A 27,147-nucleotide genomic window follows, 5' to 3' on the forward strand; every position below is an offset into this window, starting at 1 on the left:
CTCATCCCATCCTCTCCAGCCCGTGTCTCCCCACTGCTGGATGAAGCCTCCCCAGTGATCCCCCAGGTCCTGCGGTTACAGCCTCTTCTCCACGTCGCTCCCACACATTCCCTCATCCCATCCTCTCCAGCCCGTGCCTCCCCACTGCTGGATGAAGCCTCCCCAGTGATCTCCCAGGTGCTGCGGTTACAGCCTCTCTTCTCCACGTCGCTCCCACACATGATATGATCTCATCCTCCCATCTTCCTTTTGGTCGTCGTCTTGGCCTTTTTATCTCTTTTGGAATCCAGTCGGGTGCCGTCTCTGTCCAGCGATGGTTATTTCTTATGTAATATTTGTAGAGGATTCTGCATAGAGATAAACCTCTGCTGGGGGGCTTCCTTGGCCCTCCTTCGTTGTGGAAGAGCCAGCCTGACTTTGCTTTGTGTCCAGCTGTCTCCTGACTTCTCCTCGCCCCTGTCTTGTTCCAGGAAGATGCTGAAGCTGTGCGGAGACGCAGAAGACAAACTAGCGCAGGAGCTGATCCACTTTGAGCAGGAGGTGGAGAGAGATGTGGTGGATCCCTTGTTTGTGCTGGCAGAGGTAAGAGGCAGCCTGGGTTATACAGTAAAGCCACCAACCGGTCAGGTATTCAGGATATCCCTGCTTCAGCACAGGTGGCACGACCAGTGGCTCAGTCACTCTACTGAAGCAGTGATATCCTTTAAAACTGGACCTGTTTATGACCCTTGAGGACTGATGTTGTCCACCCATGAGTAGTGCAGCCACAGGTCACACATAAGAAATATCTTGCTCCCTATTCCCCTATATATGCAGATTTCCATTCCCTCCCATTTGCTAAACCCGCTGATCATCCTTGTGCTCTCTCCCACTTGTATTTGCAACCTTTATGCTGCTCTGCAATAAGTTGCTGACCCCTGTGACCGTGCAGGAGTTAAATCCCTTTTTTGTTTTATACAACACTTACTGGGTAGCTGTTCTAGACATCCACTACTATTTCACTAGATGGTCTTTTGGCATCCATAGTAATGATGGCTTATGTTTACTAAGTAGTCCCATGCCATTCAGGTCAATGGACTGGAAGGTATCTTCTGGCATTGGACGATATCTTGGGTAATACTGTAGCACTATTTAGTAAATATGGCCCTGTATATGTTATATTTACATTTTGTTAGCTTATTTGGGGATTTCAGGACTCGAACTTTCAAACTTCACAATCCCTGTTATTTCTGAGGATGTACAGTTGTGTTCACTTAACCGTACTGAGGTGGCAAGATAAGGATTCTACGTGAGTATCCGTGTGGAACACAATAGCACGTTCCTGCCCACGCAGGATCAATGACTTCCTGGGACAAGATGAGACAATATCCGTTAGATCAGGGCGCATAACGTGACGTTACCTAAAACAGTAACGGGCGTTATTTTTCCGTATTCCTGAAAGCTATATATATAGGGAAAACATCGGCCAAAATACATCTCATTACCATAGATCTAAGACCACGTATTGTAGTCCTAACGTTGCGTTATCTTCCAATAATGTGTCCTTACACCAGCCTGAATGTTACTCCTATCTAGGCTCCAAAATAGGGTCTTAGTTTAAGGTGACAAAGAGAGGAGAAAGCAATCATTTGAGGAAATAAGGCAATGTTCGTTGCATGATGACTAATGGCGGTGTTCCACCCATTCGGACACGGCAAAAGTCCGGTTTCAGGGTCTGGAGGGGAGGAACGCCATGTTTAGGGATGCGTTCAACGTGGAATTGTCCCCTGCGTTAACCTTTACGGACTTTAGTGGATAAAGTCATTTTTCTACTCATTTGCATGTCACTGCCACTAACGTCCATTATGGTTGGCGCTATGCTTCCAGGAGAAAACGTCGCTTAGCATCACGTTAATGTCCGTTGGAGATTCGTTAAGATAAGTCAACGTAATGTGACGTCACTTAACTGAGACTTCTGAATCTGGACCATGTTGACTCAAAATCCATACTGCCATTTAGCATTCCCCAAAACCTGCCTAATTCACGTCGTTTTGTTACTGCGCTTGATATGCGAGCACACCTCTATCGTACGTGACATTAATCTTTTGTGGCCGGTCACTTTATTCTTTTCTGAGGATCCAGGCAGTCACCATTTTGATCCCTGGCTCCTTGTTTGTGAGTGTAGTGTTTGGTTATATAATGCTCCAGCTGAACACGTAGTCCTTTTGGAAAGAAGGTGATATGCTCTGGGTGGGAGAGGGAGCCGCGGTTGGGTGGTTAACCGTCTCTGCTCCGCATTTTGCTTCAGGTGGAGATTCCGAACATCCAAAAACAGAGGAAGCACTTGGCCAAATTAGTCCTGGACATGGATTCCTCTCGAGCAAGGTGAGCCCAAGTCACTGTAAGGTATCAAACTTAAGGGGTCAGCATTCATACAAATGGACTGAAGAAACTTGACGTGAGATCTAGTCAACTCCTTTTTGTAGGTGAGGGGAGGGAAGAAAAGGCTTGTGTAGCGCTCATACAAACAATATCCAATGGGAACTCCCATGTTGTTCCATTAAAACGTGTCCCCATACGCAACATAATCAGGATTGCTGCAGAAATAATATAATATTAATACCTATTCTTAATATTAATAAAATTCTAAACCATAAAGTGAAATATTGCTCCATTTCAGCGTGTCACCCTAAACTGGGGTGTTTTTTATACATTTGTGTCACTGCCGTGGGAAGGACTGAGAAAGTATTGTGTGTGTCACATACGAGGTTGACCATAGGTCTCTCCTGTCTCATTGTCGCCATGTCACCCTGTAATGGCAGCAGGCTGCATGGCCCATCCACAAGTGCTGTCTCTGTAACATTATGTCAGAGCCAGCGGTCACCTCCCTATCTCCGAGTCCGTCTGCTACTGCGAGAGCTAGCAAACCGCAGCCGTGTGACTCAGAGGAGCCGTCTCCCAGGTAGTTAATTAAACGGACTCCTTGTGTCATCCATTGGCGGGTGTATCGCCGGTTCCGGGCTGCGATGAATCACCAGCTGAGGCTTCGCAGCACAGACGGGAACATAGGAAGACTATTATCCTTCAAACCGAAATGGGTAAAACAAAGGGGAGTAATTAGTGAGGGAGCGAGAACATGACATGACAATATATTCTTATATTTGATACATCTTGAGAGCGCAGTGTCCTTTTTGGGCTGTTTGCTATATATCTCTAGGGGGTTATAGTGTCCACCTTCTGTGGATGTTCCTTTCTGTATAACTATAGGTCCTATACAGCCCCCATTATATAGTGATGCACATAGCTATGTGCCAATACAGTTCCTGTTACAGTATTCTGTCCCACGCTTTGCCAACAGGTGTCAACAGTCAGCTAAGTCCTCCGGCCTCTCCACCAACCTGCAGCCCTCGGGCGCCAAAGCTGACGCACTCAGGGAAGAGATGGAGGAGGCAGCGAACCGCGTGGAGATTTGCAGGGTATGTCAAGACTTGTTGTTACCGTGGCGAGCTTCCCAGTCAGGCTCGGCCCTCTGAGCTCGGCCCTCTGACTTCCTGTTACCGCAGCGAGCTTCCCAGTCAGACTCGCCCTCTGACTTCCTGGTACTGCGGCGAGCTTCCCAGTCAGACTCGCCCTCTGACTTCCGGTTACCGCGGCGAGCTTCCCAGTCAGACTCGGCCCTCTGACTTCCTGTTACCGCGGCGAGCTTCCCAGTCAGACTCGGCCCTCTGACTTCCTGTTACCGCGGAGAGCTTCCCAGTCAGACTTGGCCCTCTGACTTCCTGTTACCGCGGCGAGCTTCCCAGTCAGACTCGCCCTCTGACTTCCTGTTACCGCGGCGAGCTTCCCAGTCAGACTCGGCCCTCTGAGCTCGGCCCTCTGACTTCCTGTTACCGCGGCGAGCTTCCCAGTCAGACTCGCCCTCTGACTTCCTGGTACTGCGGCGAGCTTCCCAGTCAGACTCGCCCTCTGACTTCCGGTTACCGCGGCGAGCTTCCCAGTCAGACTCGGCCCTCTGACTTCCTGTTACCGCGGCGAGCTTCCCAGTCAGACTCGGCCCTCTGACTTCCTGTTACCGCGGAGAGCTTCCCAGTCAGACTCAGAGCTGGAGGTTGATGCAGTTTCCTTATTGATGTCGTGGTAGAATATTTCCCTCATGTCAGCGTGCAGTGGGGCGGATGTCCAATAGTTGAAACTTGTTGTTTGACTTTCTCCCATCTGACGAGATGGTTACCAACTCAAACTACCATAATAATACTGTACCAGGCAGCTCCTACCCCTGCTCCCTATAACCCCTCCCCTAACTGCTCCCTATAACACCTGCTGTAACTCCTGCCCTAACTGCTCCTATAACTCCTCCCCTAACTGCTCCTATAACACCTGCTGTAACTCCTGCCCTAACTGCTCCTATAACTCCTCCCCTAACTGCTCCTATAACTCCTGCCCTAACTGCTCCTATAACTCCTGCCCTAACTGCTCCTATAACTCCTCCCCTAACTGCTCCTATAACTCCTGCCCTAACTGCTCCTATAACTCCTGCCCTAACTGTCCCTATAACTCCTCCACTAACTGTCCCTATAACTCCTCCCCTAACTGCTCCTATAACGCCTCCCCTAACTGCCCCTATAACTCCTCCCCTAACTGTCCCTATAACTCCTCCCCTAACTGTCCCTATAACTCCTCCCCTAACTGCTCCTATAACTCCTGCCCTAACTGCTCCTATAACTCCTGCCCTAACTGCTCCTATAACTCCTGCCCTAACTGCTCCTATAACTCCTCCCCTAACTGCTCCTATAACTCCTCCCCTAACTGCTCCTATAACTCCTCCCCTAACTGCTCCTGTGTCCCCGCCTCTCTGGCAGGGATAGGGTTGTTGGTGACACCAGTGTAGCCATGTTCCATCTCCCTTTCTCCGCAGGACCAGCTCTCGGCAGACATGTACAGCTTTGTGGCCAAAGAAATAGACTACGCACACTACTTTCAGACGGTGAGAGTGGGGGGCGCGGGGGGAGGAGGGGCACGCCCACTGTAACCCTTTCTGTGTCAGCAACGCATTTTGTGTGTGTGCGTGCGTGTGTGTGTGTGCGTGCGCGTGTGTGTGCGCGTGTGCAGTGCGCTGTTCAGTGAACATATGAAGAGAATAATGAGAGAGATATACATCATTCAATTGTTTTTAATCACTTTATTAATGTAGATAGAAAGCCGTCAATTTGTGCAAATGTAGACAATAGAAAATTGGCAATATACAATGACTTAACATACATTATATTCATGTGAATATCATTAAAAAAACTGATATTTTGATACTGAAAAATAGAGAAATATCCATGTTTCTAGTCTCTTATCTTTCTCCTTTGCCTATATAGGCTATGTAAGTAGGTACACGTATATTGGGTGGGGGGAACACACGCTTAATAATCCCCCAAACTGCCCCTCAGTGTGTGCAGGCAGCATGGGGTGTATACATGTCACTGACTGCGGGAGCTTCCAAAGTCACGCCCCACAATGCCTTGCTGCTATGGATGCAAAGCATTGTGGGAAGCTCGCGCTGTAAGTGACAGCCACACCCGTCATGCGAAGGTGCAGTTTGGGGCCTTACTAAGTGCGCAGCCCCCTCACGGGTTCAGGACCCCGCTATACTGCCTGGGGTCCACCATTACAGATGGTTTTGGGCGTACCCCTCGGAGTCGCCTCACGCCCCCCCCGGTGGGGGATGGGCTGATGTTTGGGAATGGGCTGTGTGTACCAGAGGGCTGTAACTCACACCATGTGTTAACCTCCTCTCAGCTAATAGAAGAACAGGCGGAATATCACCGGAAGTCCCTCGCTCTCCTGCAGGCCGTGCTTCCCCAAATCAAGGCCCAGCAAGGTGGGTACCAAGGACCCCTCTCCCGAGTATACGGTAACACGCACGCCAGCTTGGGTTCCTGCTTTAACACCCACGGCACGGCCTTCCATCATGAGATGGACTTTCTTGTTGACCTCTTAAAAATGGGACCGGAACAGATCTGCCACCAAAGCAGTTATGATTAGCTATATTTTTTACACGGTCAGTAGGAGAATACCAGATTGTGTGTGTATATATATATATATAATGTATATAAGCGGCAATCCAAGTGCGCACATTTTTTTGACCATTTCTTTTTAACACAGGACTGAAGCAGGGGGGTCTCCGGAGCGGAACCCCAATCATTTCAGCTCCGGGGACCCCCTGCAACTAGAGATACAGACCTCCGTAGGGGGTGCCGGTAGCTGCTCGGCTTGCAGGGTTCATGAGTTTCAAAGACTCCCGCGCCCTGCGGGCCAATAAAACGCCGTGACGTCATCAGGTGCGGCTTCCTGTTGGCCCACGTGACGCGGGAGGGTCAAACTGCGCTGAGATTCCGACGCCCCTTACGGAGGGAGGTCTGTTGCTTTAATAATATTTAGCCTTTATAGACTGCGAATGTCATCCTTATCCACACTGCATTGTAATAGGGAATGAAACAAATGGCGTTTTCGTATGATGGAGTTCAGGGTTACCTTGGGTGTAGATTGGGGTGGGTTTTTTTTGGAGGGTTACTCTCTGTGTTGTTCTACTCCCAGAGGCCTGGATTGAAAAGCCATCGTTCGGGAAACCCCTGGACGAACACTTGACTATCAGCGGGCGAGAGATCGCGTTTCCCATCGAGGCCTGCGTCACTATGCTGCTGGAATGTGGCATGCAGGAGGAGGTAGGAAGATAACTCCCCACCCCCGAGGACTGCAGCATTCCAACAACACACGTAGGGCCCCCTTCTCCAGCCTCACTCGTAGGGTCCCCTTCTCCAGACTCACTCATAGGGTCCCCTTCTCCAGACTCACTCATAGGGTCCCCTTCTCCAGCCCTCACTCGTAGGGTCCCCTTCTCCAGACTCACTCATAGGGTCCCCTTCTCCAGCCTCACTCGTAGGGTCCCCTTCTCCAGCCTCACTCGTAGGGTCCCCTTCTCCTCCAGCCTCACTCATAGGGTCCCCTTCTCCTCCAGCCTCACTCATAGGGTCCCCTTCTCCTCCAGCCTCACTCATAGGGTCCCCTTCTCCTCCAGCCTCACTGATAGGGTCCCCTTCTCCTCCAGCCTCACTCATAGGGTCCCGTTCTCCTACAGCCTCACTCATAGGGTCCCCTTCTCCTACAGCCTCACTCATAGGGTCCCCTTCTCCTCCAGCCTCACTCATAGGGTCCCCTTCTCCTCCAGCCTCACTCATAGGGTCCCCTTCTCCAGCCTCACTCGTGGGGTCCCCTTCTCCTCCAGCCTCACTCATAGGGTCACCTTCTCCTCCAGCCACACTCATAGGGTCCCCTTCTCCTCCAGCCACACTCATAGGGTCCCCTTCTCCAGCCTAACTCATAGGGTCCCCTTTTCCTCCGGCCTCACTCATAGGGTCCCCTTCTCCTCCAGCCACACTCATAGGGTCCCCTTCTCCAGCCTAACTCATAGGGCCCCCTTCTCCTCCAGCAACACTCATAGGGTCAGTGTGTGGATTGTATTGAGGCACATATTAAAGGGGAATTTAAAAAAAATCGGCAGCTTGGACTGCTGCATCTTTAAGGTCATGTAAATATATATGGTACATCATGTAAATATATATGGTACATCATGTAAATATATGGTACATCATGTAAATATATATGGTACAGATGGTATCAGTATTTGCAAACTGTTGCAGTATAGTCATTTTCAAGTCTTTAAATGCATCTAGCATGACATTGGGGCCCTTCGACTCCCCCTTATTTGGCGTGGCCCCTTTGGAGACCCCCACGTTGTAAGCTCTCGTGGTTTTGCCGCTGCCATGCCCGGAGACCTCTGCTTCTCTTCTCGCAGGGATACGTAACACTTCCACTTGAGATAATTTCGGGTCGCGGGGAAAGGGAAAGGAAGGGAAAGCGGTTTCCCTCTGAAAAAGGTCAGCTGGAAACAATTTTTGTTGTTGCTTCCTGTGGGGTCAGGCCTCGGCATTCCTCCTCTTCTCAGCGGGACGGGGCAGGGGTGGGGTGGCAGGTTTCATCCTCCCAAGTGCTGGCCAGCTGGGTAATAAAACAGCAGTAGTTATGATGTGAAAGTGTGGTGCAGGAGCAGCCCCACTTACCTCACAGAAACACACGCTTTGTAAGCAGCCCACCAATGGCATTGGTTTCCATGAAGACGTTGGAGCCAAGATGCTTGCACATGTATGTGCACCCCAGGTCCCAAAACCTGGGGTGCACATGTATGTGATCCCCAGGTCCCCAAACCTGGGGTTGAGTTGCAGGATGAGGATTCTGGGTAGTGCCACGCACGATACTGTATGTATCTGTGTGTGTGTGCGCGCACGTATCTGTGTGTGTGTGTGTGTGTATGTGAGTGTGTGTATCTGTGTGTGTGTGTGTGTGTGTGTATCAGTGTGTTTGTGTGTGTATCAGTGTGTGTGTGTATGTATGTATCAGTGTGTGTGTGTGTGTGTGTGTGTGTGTGTGTGTGTGTGTGTGTGTGTGTGTGTGTGTGCGCGCACATGTCTGTGTGTGTGTATTTGAGTGTGTGTATCAGTGTGTGTGTATGTATGTATGTATCAGTGTGTGTGTGTGTGTGCGCACGTATCTGTGTGTGTGGGTATGTGAGTGTGTGTATCAGTGTGTTTGTGTGTGTGTATGTGTGTATCAGTGTGTGTGTGTGTGTGTGTGTGCGTGCGCAAGTATCTATGTGTGTGTGTATGTGTGTGTGGGTATGTGAGTGTGTGTTTGTGTGTGTATGTGTGTATCAGTGTGTGTGGGCGCTCTCTGTGTATGTTTGTGTGCCTGGTGCACACGCATACATACGTGTACAGTTAGGAATCAGTCCCTCCCACGTGTCCCTCCCACGTGTCTCTCCCACCAGGGTCTGTTTCGAGTGGCACCTTCGGCCTCCAAGTTGAAGAAGCTGAAAGCCGCCCTGGATTGCTGCGCAGTGGACGTGGCCGAGTATTCCGCTGACCCTCACGCCATTGCAGGTAAACAGCTGTGGGGGGTGTGACGATCGATGCAGAAAACGAGACTTTCACACAGTACAGCAGCTTTTTCTTCTGATGTTCTGTACATGTGAAGAGGAGACCTGTGAGGTTTGGAAATCTCTGTACATGTGAAGAAGAGACCTGTGAGGTTTGGAAAGCTCTGTACATGGGAAGAATAGACCTGTGAGGTTTAGAAAGCTTTGTACACGTGAAGAAGAGACCTGTGAGGTTTGGAAAGCTTTGTACACGTGAAGAAGAGACCTGTGAGGTTTGGAAAGCTCTGTACATGTGAAGAAGAGACCTGTGAGGTTTGGAAAGCTCTGTACACGTGAAGAAGAGACCTGTGAGGTTAGGGAAGCTCTGTACATGGGAAGAAGAGACCTGTGAGGTTAGGGAAGCTCTGTACATGTGAAGAAGAGACCTGCGAGGTTAGGGAAGCTCTGTACACGTGAAGAAGAGACCTGCGTGATTTAACGAGATCCGCACACTCTATTTTTATCACTGAAGAACTGTCATGTCGCGTCACAATGCGTCGCATCCTCTGACCGCAAAAGAGTTTACACGTATATTATATTGGGAGTGTGATGCTACGTGGCAGGGAGATGGGACAGTGGCTTGCTACGTGGCAGGGAGATGGGACAGTGGCTTGGTGATTTAATAAGACGTTTAAGGGAACGGTTTCTTGTTTCAGGCGCCCTAAAGTCTTATCTCCGAGAGCTTCCTGAACCGCTGATGACCTTTGAGCTGTACGAGGAATGGATTCAGGCCTCCAAGTGAGTTTATTCGACCTTTCTCGTGTAATAATCTGCAGGATCTTCCAGCACGGAATAAGCTAAATAAGCAGCCGCCCCTTATACAATATATCTGGGACGCAGCGTCCCCAGACACCCCCCTGGAAGGCTGCTGGCAGTTACTTCCTGGTATTTAAATCTCTCAGGTCATGCCAGCCAATAGGAAGCCAGACGGATGATGTGGCGGCCTCCTATTGGCCCGAGAAATGCGGGCGATTTCGGCGCCATTTTGTTTTCTCTGGAAAGGATGCTACAGGCGGCACCTGATCCTGTAATTATCTCGGCAACCAGGGGTCCCCAGAGTCGGAATGAACGCGGTTCCTACCTAATGTGAATAGGGAGGCCGGAAAAACGACGCGGAACTGATCCTTTAAAGGGGCCGTTCATGCGCTTTTTAAAATGATTATTCTTTAACGTACATTATAAGCAGGGGCTCTCCGGGGCTGAACCCCATTAATTGCAGCTCCGCAGACCCCCTACTCCCCGAGATACAGACCTCCGAAGGGGGCGCCGATATCTCGGCAAAGTTTAAAGCGCCCGCGTCACGCCGGCCAATAGGAAGCGGACCCTGATGACGTCACGGCTTTCTATTGGCCCGCAGGGCACGGGAGCTTTGAAACTCCGCCCATTACGTGATCCCTACTCGCCGTGCGGAGTGGGCACCGGCGCCATCTATGGAGGTAAGTATTTCCGGAAACGGGGGTCGCCGGAGCTGAAATGAATGGGGGTCATATGTCTGCACCATTAAAAAGACTTTATATGTCTATTTGACTTCTGTCACTGAGTTTGTGAGGGCCTCAGGCTCTCAGATTTTGAGTCCCCGGTTCATGTCAGTTGGGCGGCCATGTTGCAAAGCTTGGTTGTGACCAGCGGGATGTCACAATGAGAGTTTGGAGGGTCTATAACCCAGGACATGTGCTTCTCTCCAGCGTCCAGGACCAAGACAAGAGGCTTCAGGCTCTCTGGAACGCCTGCGAGAAGCTTCCTAAGATCAATTACAACAACTTCAAGTAAGTGCAGAGAGGCGTCGGGGCGGAGACCTCGGGGGCGCCGGGGCGGAAACTCGGGGGCGCCGGGGCGGAGACTCGGGGGCGCCAGGGCTGATTATATCACATGACTATGTAACCCCACCTGCAGTGGGAATTTACACCCGCCATAAACCTCTGTGGCCACGGAACCTCCGTCACTACCCCCCCCACGCGCTCACTTCCGGTAACGGTTAACGGAAGGGGTTTCGTTTGCGGTGGATGGCAACACGGGAACGCCCCCAAGAACATGAGAAAACGCCCCGTGGCATATGGTGTGCGACGCTGTATGTCTGCGGAGCACTTGAGCCCATTCTCACTAAGTGCTGCTCCATAAAGCACCTTCCATGCTGGAAGATACCTTACGCCTACAAGTGAATGAGGCGTAACGGACCATGTGACTAAATGGTGTTACTTCATAAGGCACCGTCTGTGCCAAAAGACACCTCATATCTCATTCACTTCAAAGAGCCCTGATGAAGGTTCGAAACATGGGCGTTTCTTAAATACAGGCATACCCCGCTTTAAGGACACTCACTTTAAGTACACTCGCGAGTAAGTACATGTCGCCCAATAGGAAAACAGCAGCTCACGCATGCGCCTGTCAGCACGTCCTGAACAGCAATACCGGCTCCCTATCTGCACCGAAGCTGTGCGCAAGCGGGGAGACTATAGAGCCTGTTACAAACTCCTTATTTACATCAGCTATGCACGTATATGACGATTGCCGTACAGTACGTGCATCTATAAGTGGGAAAAGGTAGTGCTTCACTTTAAGTACATTTTCGCTTTACATACATGCTCCGGTCCCATTGCGTACGTTAATGCGGGGTATGCCTGTGTTACATAGTTACATACATGCTCCGGTCCCATTGCGTACGTTAATGCGGGGTATGCCTGTAGTTACATAGTTACATACGTGCTCCGGTCCCATTGCGTACGTTAATGCGGGGTATGCCTGTAGTTACATAGTTACATACATGCTCCGGTCCCATTGCGTACATTAATGCGGGGTATGCCTGTAGTTACATAGTTACATACATGCTCCGGTCCCATTGCGTACGTTAATTCGGGGTATGCCTGTAGTTACATAGTTACATACATGCTCCGGTCCCATTGCGTACGTTAATGCGGGGTATGCCTGTAGTTATTTAGTTACATACATGCTCCGGTCCCATTGCGTACGTTAATGCGGGGTATGCCTGTGTTACATAGTTACATACATGCTCCGGTCCCATTGCGTACGTTAATGCGGGGTATGCCTGTGTTACATAGTTACATACATGCTCCGGTCCCATTGCGTACGTTAATGCGGGGTATGCCTGTAATACACATATTTGCTACAGTTGACTGTCCATCGTGCTGGTGTTCTGCGTGATGTATCAAATAAATATAGCATCAATCTCCCCAGCCCGTGTCTCCCCACTGCTGGATGAAGCCTCCCCAATGATCTCCCAGGTCCTGCGGTTACAGACTCTTCTCCACGTCGCTCCAACACATTGTCTGATTCCATCCTCCCATCTTACTTTTGGTCGTCGTCTTTCTCTCTTGGCATCCAATCCAGTACCGTCTTTGTCCAATGATGGTCATTCTTCTTGCGATAACTCCGACCCAAATGAATATATTTATATATTTAGATGTGTTGTATGAGCATAAAGTCAGTTGAAGTTGTATTGGAGATCTGCCTGGCAGCAAACAGGTTAAGTGTTTGGGTGAAGGATGTTGCCCCAATTGACCACCACTGTTGCGAGCTTCCTCCCGTCTCCAATTTAACACGCGCGGATAATTGGTTCCTTATTATTGTGATTCCCTCCTCCAGATACGTCATCAAATTTCTGGCCAGGTCAACGGAGTATCAGGACGAGAACAAGATGACCCCCGGTAACATGGCGATCGTCCTGGGACCCAACCTTCTCTGGCCACAAGCAGAAGGGTAGGTGTGGAGGGCCAATATAAGCACCTATTCAATACGCCGCCAAGCTGCTTCCCCACCGGGTCGGAGAAGATGGAAGTCCAATTCATGGGAATGGAGATGACCTCTTCACTAGCACAGGGAAGCAGCGATATCGCATATTTAGTAGCGAGGAACTGATTGGTGGATTTACAGCTCCAGCAGCTAAATCTATTGGGCAACCACTGAATAAATTCAGTATACGGCCGGCGGTGACCCCTGTAACCTCCGCCATTATTTCCGCGCACGTATCCTTAATTTGCTTATCCCGGTTCCCAAATGTTTACACACCGGGCGTTTTGTTCGTGCGGTGCGCATTGTTTATAGTTCACTTGCTCCCTCCGCGCAGACTGCCCCCTCGCCAGCTGTCGCGCGTCCTACGTCTTTTTACGCTGTTTCTCTTTTCCGCGGCAGGAATATAACCGAGATGATGACCACGGTGTCTCTCCAAATCGTGGGGATTATTGAACCCATAATCCAGCACGCCGATTGGTTCTTCCCCGGAGGTTTGTGCGCGTGTTCTTATGTTAGACATTGCGTGTTGTAGTGGGGACTGCGGTTTGTGTAGCGCCCGCCGTATGCACCGCGCTTGGCAGAGATATTATAGAAGACATATTATAGGTGGGAAGCAGGGGGTCTTCGGAGCTGAACCTCATTCATTTCAGCTCCGGGGACCCCCTGCTTCCCGAGGATATTTAGCTCCAAAGGTGCCACCCCCTGCTGGGGATACAAAATGGCGTTGTAATGCTCCATACATGAGAGAGTCTGAACAGAGAGAGCCATGAACCCCGCTACATCAGAACTTGCATCGCGGTGTAGTGTAGACTCTTCCATAACTTGGCGCCATCTTTACCCTCCCACCTTTGCACAGACATAGAGTTTAACGTGACGGGGAATTACGGCAGCCCCGTGCACACCAACCACAACGCCAACTACAGCTCCATGCCCTCCCCCGACATGGAGCACTGTGACCGGAAGCAGCACGACACGGCCAGGAGACCCCTCAGTGTCGCGACGGACAACATGATGCTGGAGTTCTACAAGAAGGATGGGTATATCATTTTTATCTTACCCTCTCGGTGTGGGGTGGTCGATATCCGACATAGGTCAAGGGTGTTGCAATAGAGCAGGGGTGGCCAACCCCAGTCCTCAAGGGCCACAAACAGGTCAGCTTTTAAGGATATTCCTGCTTCAGCAGGGACTGATTGGGCCACCTGTGCTGAGGCAGGGATATCCTTGAAACCTGACCTATTGGTGGCCCTTGCGGACGGGTGTTGGCCTCTCCTGCGCTAGTACATGTTAACCAGTAGAAGAAAGAAGGCTAGAAACTAAGCGTTGGGAAGACATGATGGGCCATATGGACTAGGAAGTCCTACTCTACTCCAGAAGACACCTTCTGCGATGGAAGACATTCACGGACATATTCCCGAAGCCATGCTGGAAGGGGTCTTCTGGAGTAGCACTGCTTAGTAAATATGTCCCTGTATGTGTTTTCCCCTAAATAATGTGCATCTCTTATGAAGACCCCTATGGAATTTTCATTGAAAGGCCATGTAGCCAATTAAGGTTTCATATTAACCCCTTCGCGACCAGAAGGCCCTTTTGTTTGGCGTTAATGACACAAGGGTAGCAAGGACTGTGAGAATCCTTTAATGTACTTTATTTCGTTCTTTATTTTCAACAAATACAATTGATCCTCCATTTTGTAAGCTTTGATTTTCATTATTTTAATTGAAAGCTTCAGTCCCCTCTTCTTCTCAAACAAAGCAAAACATAAAATGTCCTTACTTTGTGAAAGGGCGTCTGTTATGCCTCTCCTACACTTTCCGGAACCTTGCCAAGCAGGGAAAAATCCCTGCTGCCTGGGATAGAACAATATGGCGGGTCGGATGAAGCTTTAATTCCGCCCCAATGATGTCACTTCCCTCATATGAGAAGGGAGAGACCATAGACCGTGAGGACGAGAGAAGCAGAGGATTCTGGGAGAGCAGCCTCAGAGTTTCCATGATACGGCAGCAAGTCATGTATCCAAATCTCTATGGCAATGAAGACAGAGCTGTGCTTGCAACTGATCTGCCTTTCACATGATGTGTTCAGCTTCAAGTAGATTTTTGGGAGGGGTGGCACTGTATCCTCTTTCCACGCCCCGCGAGAACAAATACGGTCATTTATTTATAACGCGCCAACAACGTTTCAGCCTTAAAGGCAGGGAAATGATAAATGGCTTTATGGCAGAAACGACAGGAAAGGAGGCGACTACTCCAAGAAGCTGACAATCTAAAAGGACGAGAGGGTGGAAACATGAGGCACATATGAGGTTATGTGTCCGCCCGCCCTGGCATGGCAAGAGTTTAGGTATACGCCAGTTCTGGACTCATTGAGGCATTGATTTATGAAGTGGACTCCAAGCCTTTGCCACCGCCCAGATTGGCACAGTACCTTTGCCTATCAGGGGAAGAGTCGCGCCAGAGAGAGCCTGTTGACGTACAGATGTAGCCAGCGTCATGGCTCCCGTGGGTGAATTGGCGCGTCCCCCTCTCCGCCCCCTTCTTGCGCGCAGCTGATTCAGAGCAGTGGCTGTTTCTCCCGCGGGTGCGTCGGGAATAGCCCGCCGGCGGTTGCAATGACGTTGGCTTACATCTGTACCAGAGACGTCATTTTCCCAAGGGCTGATCAGGCGGCTGCTCCAATGTCAGCCCGTTCGTAACGGAAGTGAATCCCCCTCTTCTTCCATTTAGTCAGCCAGTAGGGCGGCGATGGTCATGTTTACCAAGCCGTGCTAAGCCTGAAGGTGCCTTCATGGTACGATCCCTTGAATGGGCTCTAAGGTGCCTAGCACCTCTTGGTTAAGATGACTCATTATCTCTGCCCTGTAGACGTCAACCCTCTTCAAGTCAAGAACACACACTACTTAACCCCACAGAATTCAATAGGGTTACCCTTTAAAAGTCAGGATTGTCTCTTACACATTCCAGCTTCCACCATTACCTTCCACAGGACTAACCCGTTAAACAATAAGAAATGTATCTCCAGCAAACTAATTGAAACCGTGTTACCTCCCGGACACACACACCAGGCATCTCTCACCCGTCTTTCTGTTGTGCCTTCTCGTTCCCACTAATATTCTCTGTGTTTCTGTCCATGCAGCCTTAGGAAAATACAAAGGTAGAGTATACATCCTATATCCCGCTCCGCGCCGGTGTGCGCTGTGACACTATTATTTGTGTCTTCACACACCCTCGCTTCCCTGCCTCATAATGTCTACGTTTTGCACACTCCCATGTTCATTGGAACACACCATCATGTGGTCGGTCTCCGTGGTATTATGTTGTTGGAGAAAGCTGTGGCCTTCTTTGGCCCGTACGGGGTGTAGTTTAAGCTTTTAACTGAGGGGGGGGAGGGAAGCGAGGGGGGCAGCGACTCATAGCCATGCGTTGTCCACCCCTCTGGAAGAGAAAGGGTTAACGTGTGAGTTTGACAAGCCCCTGGTGCTTTGGACTCCTTTCTCAGCTGAAGGGCCACGTCGGAGACCTCTCCAGCAGCGATGGAGTTGGTGCTTGTCTTTTTCCCTGAGAAGTTTAAGTGAGGGCCCGTGGTAGGGAATTCGCCCACTAGATGTTGTGTGAAGGCCATCACCCTAACCAGCATGCCATTTATGCCACCCCTGCCAGCCTGTAATCAAAACTCTAACCTGTAGTATGTAGAAAGGTATTCCAGACATATCCTCTGACAGGCACCCCTGTGTTTGTGTCACCGCAAAATAAGCTGTACTTATCTTATAGGGGGGTTCCGGTCAAAATCTCTAAACAGAAGATCGGTTGCAAGCATCATACTCATTACTGCTGTAAGCAGCAGCATGTTTAGAGATTTTTCATAACGTGTAATGCAGCTGTACGGTTTTGGAAGGCAATGTATGTTTACGGTTTTTGTTGTTTTTAACCTTGGTTTCCATCTGTTGTGTGGGAGACTTTGTCTGTACTGATATACTTGCTCAGTCTCTCTCTCTCTCCCTAACCACCCTTGTAGAGACGGTAAGCGGATGTCTTTGTATTCCCCCCTTAGCATGGGCGTGAGGGTGATGGACACCTCTTGGGTAGCCCGGCGCGGTTCTTCCTTAGTCCGCAAAGGCCCCTCCACCCCGCCTGCCATGCAGCCCCCCGCTCCTCCTCCGTTCGATTCCTCAGCCACACCTCAGTCACCAAATCCCGACCTGTCGGTAGAAACTCCCTCCCCTACTCCTCCCAGTAGCGGCTCACAGCCAGGTCCCGAGAGGACAAGGTAAGACTGGACTGCTCTCCACGCTACCACCATAGCTTTGCATCCAACCACCCTGCCTCTCTCTAACCACCCCAGCCAGGACCCCCAAACCCAAGACCGCTTTTAGGTTTCCATACAGCCGGCTCCTCCCATTGGCCGATTGTCCTACAAAATAGTAGAAGGGCCGTGCCCGATGTCTAGACCAAAGCCCGATGTCTAGAACCTTTAAACCAAAAGCAAGGCCAGACTTGCGGGTCAACTTATCAGTGTAATTGGCTTATTGGGTTTCTTAGAAAGATCCAATTGCCCTTAACCCTGTCGCTGACGGGATACTGGTCTTCCGGGATCGCGAACGACGTGGTCGCCACAGACCCCCCACTGCCGTGAATGGAAGGGGATGGGGCTCCATCTCCCCCCCCCCCACCCCCCCTACAAGGCTCGTATTATTATGACAATGTTTCCCTAAGGGTCAACGTTTACTTATCTGTATCCCACCCCAAAAACAATTGAATATTATCTTTGTTTTTTTTTTCTTCTGGCTCACAGAATGAATTATAATCCGCTAATTAACGTTTACCTGTTTGGCTAATGATGGCCGTATAACTACTGTACAAAATAACCAAAACCCGACAACTGGGCAAAAGACGTTAGATAAAGATTGTAGAACCCCTCAAAAAATATAGAGAGATCTATACGTGTAGTTTTTTATTTTTTAGTTAAAGATCTCAGTTTGTGACGGTAAACCCATTAAACCAGTCCCTGTCCTTCGCTCACGGGGGTCCTTGGAGGGTCTGCCCCATAAGGGCCCTTTCTATGCTGAGCCAGGTGTGTGCATAAAAAAAAGTTAGTCCAACAGTGGGTTTGGGAATCCGAAAGTAGGGGTGCGCCTTACCCTTATCAGACTCCGACGAGTGGGCTCCACTCCGGGATAAAACTAGTGGGCCCCATTCCAAAATCCTTTGAAGCCAGGGGTGACCAACTCCAGTCCTCAAGGGCCACCAACAGGTGGGGTTTTCAGGATATCCCTGCTTCAGCGCAGGTGGCTCAGAAGACTGAGCCACATGTGCTGAAGCAGGGATATCCTGACAACCCCACCTGTTGGTGGCCCTTGAGGACTGGGGTTGTTCAAAGCCCTAGTCCTAGAGAAGATTTATATGGTCACGGCTGGAGAAATTGTCCCATCCACCACCCCTAAAAGCGGCCCTGCACGCACCCCCTTTCCACCGGAGATACGTCCCCTTTAGCTCTTGCATGCGTCTGACTGTCCCACCCATCTGCTTCTGGGGCTGCCTGTGCTTTTCTGGGTGTCAATTCCACGTAAAGAAGAGGAAAGGAAAAAATACATTCCGGAAAAATTCCTTTATCCGTAAAAATGCTGTTTACTCCACCCCGGGTTGCGCCATATCTTGGAGACGCCATATTTTACATTCGGAAAAAGATTGAAATGATTGTGAATCGCCCGTGTGGTGTAAATATACTGTGTAAAAAAAAGAATGTATAGGATATAGGTGACACTGTGAGATAATCAATCTATATATAAATATACAGATAGAAAGTGGGGGTGCAGCGGGAACAGGAGAGGGACCCTAAGACCCTCAAAAGTATCCACACAAAAACCAAACTAGGTTCCCAGCACTCGGGGTTTAATACTGAACCGGTGGATGTGCCCAAACAGGATATTTACTTCAACGGAAAACAAAAAACACTAGTGAAGGAATAGTGTCGGCACAGTGTGTAAACACAATAACACGGACCGAGACCAAAGCGCAGTGTGTAAACACAATAACACGGACCGAGACCAAAGCGCAGTGTGTAAACACAATAACACGGACCGAGACCAAAGCGCAGTGTGTAAACACAATAACACGGACCGAGACCAAAGCGCAGTGTGTAAACACAATAACACAGACAGAGACCAAAGCGCAGTGTGTAAACACAATAACACGGACAGGGACCAAAGCGCAGTGTGTAAACACAATAACACAGACAGAGACCAAAGCGCAGTGTGTAAGCACAATAACACGGACAGAGACCAAAGCGCAGTGTGTAAACGCAATAACACGGACAGAGACCAAAGCGCAGTGTGTAAACACAATAACACGGACAGGGACCAAAGCGCAGTGTGTAAGCACAATAACACGGACAGAGACCAAAGCGCAGTGTGTAAACACAATAACACGGACAGAGACCAAAGCGCAGTGTGTAAACACAATAACACGGACAGGGACCAAAGCGCAGTGTGTAAACACAATAACACGGACAGAGACCAAAGCGCAGTGTGTAAACACAATAACACAGACAGAGACCAAAGCGCAGTGTGTAAACACAATAACACGGACAGAGACCAAAGCGCAGTGTGTAAACACAATAACACGGACAGAGACCAAAGCGCAGTGTGTAAACACAATAACACGGACAGAGACCAAAGCGCAGTGTGTAAACACAATAACACGGACAGAGACCAAAGCGCATTGTGTAAACACAATAACACGGACAGAGACCAAAGCGCAGTGTGTAAACACAATAACACGGACAGAGACCAAAGCGCGGTGTGTAAACACAATAACACGGACAGAGACCAAAGCGCAGTGTGTAAACACAATAACACAGACAGAGACCAAAGCGCAGTGTGTAAACACAATAACACGGACAGAGACCAAAGCGCAGTGTGTAAACACAATAACACGGACAGAGACCAAAGCACAGTGTGTAAACGCAATAACACGGACAGAGACCAAAGCGCAGTGTGTAAACACAATAACACGGACAGAGACCAAAGCGCAGTGTGTAAACACAATAACACGGACAGAGACCAAAGCGCAGTGTGTAAACACAATAACACAGACAGAGACCAAAGCGCAGTGTGTAAACACAATAACACGGACAGAGACCAAAGCGCAGTGTGTAAACACAATAACACGGACCGAGACCAAAGCGCAGTGTGTAAACACAATAACACTGACCGAGACCAAAGCGCAGTGTGTAAACACAATAACACGGACAGAGACCAAAGCGCAGTGTGTAAACACAATAACACGGACAGGGACCAAAGCGCAGTGTGTAAACACAATAACACGGACCGAGACCAAAGCGCAGTGTGTAAACACAATAACACGGACAGAGACCAAAGCGCAGTGTGTAAACACAATAACACAGACAGAGACCAAAGCGCAGTGTGTAAACACAATAACACGGACAGAGACCAAAGCGCAGTGTGTAAACACAATAACACGGACAGAGACCAAAGCGCAGTGTGTAAACACAATAACACGGACAGAGACCAAAGCGCAGTGTGTAAACACAATAACACGGACCGAGACCAAAGCGCAGTGTGTAAACACAATAACACGGACAGAGACCAAAGCGCAGTGTGTAAACACAATAACACGGACAGAGACCAAAGCGCAGTGTGTAAACACAATAACACGGACAGGGACCAAAGCGCAGTGTGTAAACACAATAACACGGACCGAGACCAAAGCGCAGTGTGTAAACACAATAACACGGAACGAGACCAAAGCGCAGTGTGCAAATCCAATAACACGGACAGGGACCAAAGCGCAGTGTGTAAACACAATAACACGGACAGAGACCAAAGCGCAGTGTGTAAGCACAATAACACGGACAGAGACCAAAGCGCAGTGTGTAAACACAATAACACGGACCGAGACCAAAGCGCAGTGTGTAAACACAATAACACGGACCGAGACCAAAGCGCAGTGTGTAAACACAATAACACGGACCGAGACCAAAGCACAGTGTGTAAACACAATAACACGGACAGAGACCAAAGCGCAGTGTGTAAACACAATAACACGGACCGAGACCAAAGCGCAGTGTGTAAACACAATAACACGGACCGAGACCAAAGCGCAGTGTGTAAACACAATAACACGGACAGAGACCAAAGCGCAGTGTGTAAACACAATAACACGGACAGAGACCAAAGCGCAGTGTGTAAACACAATAACACGGACAGAGACCAAAGCGCAGTGTGTAAACACAATAACACGGACAGAGACCAAAGCGCAGTGTGTAAACACAATAACACGGACAGAGACCAAAGCGCAGTGTGTAAACACAATAACACGGACAGAGACCAAAGCGCAGTGTGTAAACACAATAACATGGACAGAGACCAAAGCGCAGTGTGTAAACACAATAACACGGACAGAGACCAAAGCGCAGTGTGTAAACACAATAACACGGACAGAGACCAAAGCGCAGTGTGTAAACACAATAACACGGACAGAGACCAAAGTGCAGTGTGTAAACACAATAACACGGACAGAGACCAAAGCACAGCGTGTAAACACAATAACATGGACAGAGACCTAACACGGACAGGGACCAAAGCGCATTGTGTAAACACAATAACACGGACAGAGACCAAAGCGCAGTGTGTAAACACAATAACGCGGACAGAGACCAAAGCGCAGTGTGTAAACGCAATAACACGGACAGAGACCAAAGCGCAGTGTGTAAACACAATAACACGGACAGAGACCAAAGCGCAGTGTGTAAACACAATAACACGGACAGAGACCAAAGCGCAGTGTGTAAACACAATAACACAGACAGAGACCAAAGCGCAGTGTGTAAGCACAATAACACGGACAGAGACCAAAGCGCAGTGTGTAAACACAATAACACGGACAGAGACCAAAGCGCAGTGTGTAAACACAATAACACGGACAGAGACCAAAGCGCAGTGTGTAAACACAATAACACGGACAGGGACCAAAGCGCAGTGTGTAAACACAATAACACGGACAGAGACCAAAGCGCAGTGTGTAAGCACAATAACACGGACAGAGACCAAAGCGCAGTGTGTAAACACAATAACACGGACAGAGACCAAAGCGCGGTGTGTAAACACAATAACACGGACAGAGACCAAAGCGCAGTGTGTAAACACAATAACACAGACAGAGACCAAAGCGCAGTGTGTAAACACAATAACACGGACAGAGACCAAAGCGCAGTGTGTAAACACAATAACACGGACAGAGACCAAAGCGCAGTGTGTAAGCACAATAACACGGACAGAGACCAAAGCGCAGTGTGTAAACACAATAACACGGACAGAGACCAAAGCGCAGTGTGTAAGCACAATAACGTGGACAGAGACCAAAGCGCAGTGTGTAAACGCAATAACACGGACAGAGACCAAAGCGCAGTGTGTAAACGCAATAACACGGACAGAGACCAAAGCGCAGTGTGTAAACACAATAACATGGACCAAAGCGCAGTGTGTAAACACAATAACACGGACAGAGACCAAAGCGCAGTGTGTAAACACAATAACACGAACAGAGACCAAAGCGCAGTGTGTAAACACAATTACATGGACAGAGACCAAAGCGCAGTGTGTAAACACAATAACACGGACAGAGACCAAAGCGCAGTGTGTAAACACAATAACACGGACCGAGACCAAAGCGCAGTGTGTAAACACAATAACTGTGAACAGGAAGAAGTCCAATACAGTGTGCAAATGGGAACTGTGCACGTCCCTCTATTTTGGGACATTACTCGTTTTATATCTGTACTGTCTGTCAGTAAGGGAGGTCCTAACGGAAGATCGGGGGAACGGGCCATAAGACGGGGCGCACCCCTCGAAACGTTGCCCCCCTTGATTCATTCCGTGTTCCCTTCTCCCCTTTTTTCCCTCCCTCTCCTTTTTGTACGTTTGTTCTCCTGTGTGTAGTGCCACATTTGCACACTGCGCTCCGTGTTGGACTTATTGTGGTTCATATGTATGGTTGTTACACACTGTGCTTTGATTGCTCTCTTTCCATGTTTCTCGTGCTTACACACTGTGCCGACACTGTATCTGTGTTTTACTTACAGTGGCCCAACACACTCGGGAAACAAACCTTCAAATCCAGCCCTTCTTAAGGCTGCGCTAATAGCGCCGGCGACGTCAGGCCGCGGTCGCTGGAAAAATCACATTGAGATGACTTCCAGCGATCGCGACCGAGCCGTCGCGCTTACTATAGTGCACGCGACGGCAGCAATGCATTTGTTTTGTTGCTGTCGCCGGCACTAGAAGTGCAGCCTAAGTCTTCTATGTGAAATGTATATCGTTCACTCATCTCCTTTGTAATGGACTTTGTCTACATTATATTCCCCGAAGCAGCTGGTAGGGTCGTTTACCATAGATTGGTCTAGTAGCTTCACATGATACTGTACTTTGTTGGAGCATTGCTGTATTGCATGTCTTGTGAATGTGCTTTGTTGGCTCATTCTGCAAAGCCGTACTCTGTGTCTGACGTGTGTGTTTCAGTCTGTTCCCTTGTCCTCACGCTTCATCTCCAGCTCTGAAGCTGCCTCGTGTGAATCACGCAGACCGAATGGCTTTGTCGCAGTCTCTGTCCTCCTTCCTGTTGCGTTGTGCTCTCTCCGTGCTCTCTCCATGCTCTCTCCGTGCTCTCTCCGTGCTCTCTCCATGCTCTCTCCGTGCTCTCTCCGTGCTCTCTCTCTCTCTCTTCTCTCTTGTTGGGTTGTTCCTTGTACAAATATTTTTGCTCTCTTTTTTTTCTGTTTTGTTTTGTGTTCCCGTGTTTCCCTTTTTCCTCCTCACCCCTCCATCGAGTACAGCGGAGACGAGGTTTCGCCCCAGTGGTCGGATTCCTGTTACAGCTATCCTTCCCCTGAAGAGGAAAGACCCCTCTCATACCCATGCTCACAGCACCTCACCCTCCATCCTCACCCTCCAAAAGCTCCACCATCTACCAAGCCCGATGCCCCTTCCACCTATCGGTGGGCTGGGTACAGCCAAACCTTGCCTCCATCCCCTCCAAAACTTGACATAAACTCTAACCCCAAACCCTGCTTTTTACACCTCACTAAGCAAAGTTCCCTCACTGAACCCCATGCTTCCGAGCCTAACATCTCCCCCCTCTACATCAAAACCCCACTCGTCCTAACCAAAACTGACCCATCTGGCACCTCTAGCCTTGCCGCAATGTCAGCCTCACCCCCGTGGCTTAGCTGTTCCTGTGCTCGAGACAAAGGAACCAAGCTGACTAGGTAATTAAAAGGTTTGCTATCTCACTGTAACGTGGAGAGGCCTGTATGTTGGAAGGGCTTGCTATCTCACTGTAACGTGGAGAGGCCTGTATGTTGGAAGGGCTTGCTATCTCACTATAACGGGGGGAGGCCTGTATGTTGGAAGGGCTTGCTATCTCACTGTAACATGGGGAGGCCTGTATGATGGAAGGGCTTGCTGTCTCACTATAACGTGAGGAGGCCTGTATGTTGGAAGGGCTTGCTATCTCACTATAACGTGGGGAGGCCTGTATGTTGGAAGGGCTTGCTATCTCACTATAACGTGGGGAGGCCTGTATGTTGGAAGGGCTTGCTATCTCACTATAACGTGGGGAGGCCTGTATGTTGGAAGGGCTTGCTATCTCACTATAACGTGGGGAGGCCTGTATGTTGGAAGGGCTTGCTATCTCACTATAACGTGGGGAGGCCTGTATGTTGGAAGGGCTTGCTATCTCACTATAACGTGGAAGGCCTGTATGTTGGAAGGGCTTGCTATCTCACTATCACATGTGGAGGCCTGTATGTTGGAAGGGCTTGCTATCTCACTATAACATGTGGAGGCCTGTATGTTGGAAGGTTGCTGTCTCACTATAACGTGGGGAGGCCTGTATGTTGGAAGGGCTTGCTGTCTCACTGTAACGTGGGGAGGCCTGTATGTTTGAAGTTTGCTATCTCACTATAACATGTGGAGGCCTGTATGTTGGAAGGGCTTGCTGTCTCACTATAACGTGGGGAGGCCTGTATGTTGGAAGGGCTTGCTAGCTCACTATAACGTGGGGAGGCCTGTATGTTGGAAGGGCTTGCTGTCTCACTATAACGTGGGGAGGCCTGTATGTTGGAAGGGCTTGCTATCTCACTATAACGTGGGGAGAACTGTATGTTGGAAGGTTGCTGTCTCACTATAACGTGGGGAGGCCTGTATGTTGGAAGGGCTTGCTATCTCACTATAACGTGGGGAGGCCTGTATGTTGGAAGGGCTTGCTATCTCACTATAACGTGGGAGGCCTATATGTTGGAAGGGCTTGCTGTCTCACTATAACGTGGGGAGGCCTGTATGTTGGAAGGTTGCTGTCTCACTATAACGTGGGGAGGCCTGTATGTTGGAAGGGCTTGCTGTCTCACTGTAACGTGGGGAGGCCTGTATGTTTGAAGTTTGCTATCTCACTATAACATGTGGAGGCCTGTATGTTGGAAGGGCTTGCTGTCTCACTATAACGTGGGGAGGCCTGTATGTTGGAAGGGCTTGCTAGCTCACTATAACGTGGGGAGGCCTGTATGTTGGAAGGGCTTGCTGTCTCACTATAACGTGGGGAGGCCTGTATGTTGGAAGGGCTTGCTATCTCACTATAACGTGGGGAGAACTGTATGTTGGAAGGTTGCTGTCTCACTATAACGTGGGGAGGCCTGTATGTTGGAAGGGCTTGCTATCTCACTATAACGTGGGGAGGCCTGTATGTTGGAAGGGCTTGCTATCTCACTATAACGTGGGAGGCCTGTATGTTGGAAGGGCTTGCTGTCTCACTATAACGTGGGGAGGCCTGTATGTTGGAAGGGCTTGCTGTCTCACTATAACGTGGGGAGGCCTGTATGTTGGAAGGGCTTGCTGTCTCACTATAACGTGGGGAGGCCTGTATGTTGGAAGGGCTTGCTATCTCACTATAACGTGGGGAGGCCTGTATGTTGGAAGGTTGCTATCTCACTATAACGTGGGGAGGCCTGTATGTTGGAAGGGCTTGCTGTCTCACTGTAACGTGGGGAGGCCTGTATGTTTGAAGTTTGCTATCTCACTATAACGTGGGGAGGCCTGTATGTTGGAAGGGCTTGCTATCTCACTGTAACGTGGGGAGGCCTGTATATTGGAAGGTTGCTGTCTCACTATAACGTGGGGAGTCCTGTATGTTGGAAGGGCTTGCTATCTCACTATAACGTGGGGAGGCCTGTATGTTGGAAGGGCTTGCTATCTCACTATAACGTGGGGAGGCCTGTATGTTGGAAGGGCTTGCTATCACTCTATAAACATGTGGAGGCCTGTATGTTGGAAGAGTTTGCTATCTCACTATAACGTGGGGAGGCCTGTATGTTGGAAGGGTTTGCTATCTCAATGTAACGTGGGGAGGCCTGTATGTTGGAAGGGCTTGGTATCTCACTATAACGTGGGGAGGCCTGTATTTTGGAAGGGCTTGGTATCTCACTATAACGTGGGGAGGCCTGTATGTTGGAAGGGCTTGCTATCTCACTATAACGTGGGGAGGCCTTTATGTTGGAAGGGCTTGCTAGACAGACCACGTTGCACATGTTGGCAGCTGATTCTCTGAGTATCTTCAGTGCTGGATTCCACAGCATTCATGTGGCTTCAAGCTAAATAGATCTACATAAGAATTTGGGAGCTTTCAATACACTAAAGCGTTTCAAAACATCACATTATAATTCCCTTCTCTATGAGAAAGACAAAATGACTCCTTCAGCATGACTCAACCGCACAGAAACTGGTTGGTTCCTGATGCCTCATTTAGACATGACATCAGAAAGTAATAGCATGAAAGGTTCAGAGAGGACGAACGGGAGGTGGAGGCATGTTGGAGGTATGACGGGTGTAAAGTCACATGGAGCCTTTCGATGACAAATTGGGTCATATCTCCGTTTAGCTACACGGCAATAATGAAATGGGGATATCCCGGTTGTTCCTTATTCAAAGCGAGGCTTGCCAAAATGATAGTCACCTCCTGTACAGTTCGCCTTGTTTTTAGAATGATTCGGTGAATGCAACATATTACTATACAAACTAGAAGCCAAAGACACACCGATTCAAATGAAAGGAAACAGCCAGCAGCGTATCCTTCCTGAGAGTGACATCCAACAGTTCCGTTTGTATAAGCATTCCCTACCCTGAAGGCCACACCATTTAATTGTGAGACGTGAGCCACAATGAGATAGTGAGTTGGCCAAAGTCATGTTCCAGTGCCAGAGGAGCTAGCAGTGCTCCCTCTGGGCAAACTATTGTGTGACCTCGTTCTAGTCGAGTCACTTCCCTTATCTACATGTGCCCTCAGACACCGTGCCCATTTGTTAGAACCACTTAGCACGTCCTGACTCCAGGCAGCAAAATGAAT

The 27,147-nt window shown here is 49.4% G+C and overlaps 1 protein-coding gene across 9 annotated transcripts in view; it reads left to right on the top strand.

The window, feature by feature from the left end:
* The window catches only part of ARHGAP44 (Rho GTPase activating protein 44), a 73,432-nt gene that overhangs the window by 38,699 nt on the left and 7,586 nt on the right, over positions 1–27,147 (top strand). For 3 of the 9 annotated variants that reach the window (XM_075585152.1, XM_075585154.1, XM_075585155.1), the window contains exons 5-19: positions 471–582; positions 2,288–2,364; positions 3,338–3,455; positions 4,895–4,963; positions 5,764–5,845; positions 6,562–6,689; positions 8,849–8,960; positions 9,652–9,733; positions 10,681–10,761; positions 12,596–12,709; positions 13,142–13,233; positions 13,599–13,779; positions 15,875–15,892; positions 16,790–17,005; positions 23,588–24,019. In XM_075585152.1, coding sequence (XP_075441267.1) covers positions 471–582; positions 2,288–2,364; positions 3,338–3,455; positions 4,895–4,963; positions 5,764–5,845; positions 6,562–6,689; positions 8,849–8,960; positions 9,652–9,733; positions 10,681–10,761; positions 12,596–12,709; positions 13,142–13,233; positions 13,599–13,779; positions 15,875–15,892; positions 16,790–17,005; positions 23,588–24,019 — 1,914 coding nt within the window. The remainder of the gene's footprint in view (positions 1–470; positions 583–2,287; positions 2,365–3,337; positions 3,456–4,894; positions 4,964–5,763; positions 5,846–6,561; positions 6,690–8,848; positions 8,961–9,651; positions 9,734–10,680; positions 10,762–12,595; positions 12,710–13,141; positions 13,234–13,598; positions 13,780–15,874; positions 15,893–16,789; positions 17,006–23,587; positions 24,020–27,147) is intronic. The other 6 variants (XM_075585158.1, XM_075585157.1, XM_075585153.1 and 3 more) reach the window with 6 other exon arrangements.

The sequence above is a fragment of the Ascaphus truei genome, unplaced genomic scaffold (assembly GCF_040206685.1).
Source record: "Ascaphus truei isolate aAscTru1 unplaced genomic scaffold, aAscTru1.hap1 HAP1_SCAFFOLD_957, whole genome shotgun sequence".
NCBI classification, from domain to species: domain Eukaryota; kingdom Metazoa; phylum Chordata; class Amphibia; order Anura; family Ascaphidae; genus Ascaphus; species Ascaphus truei.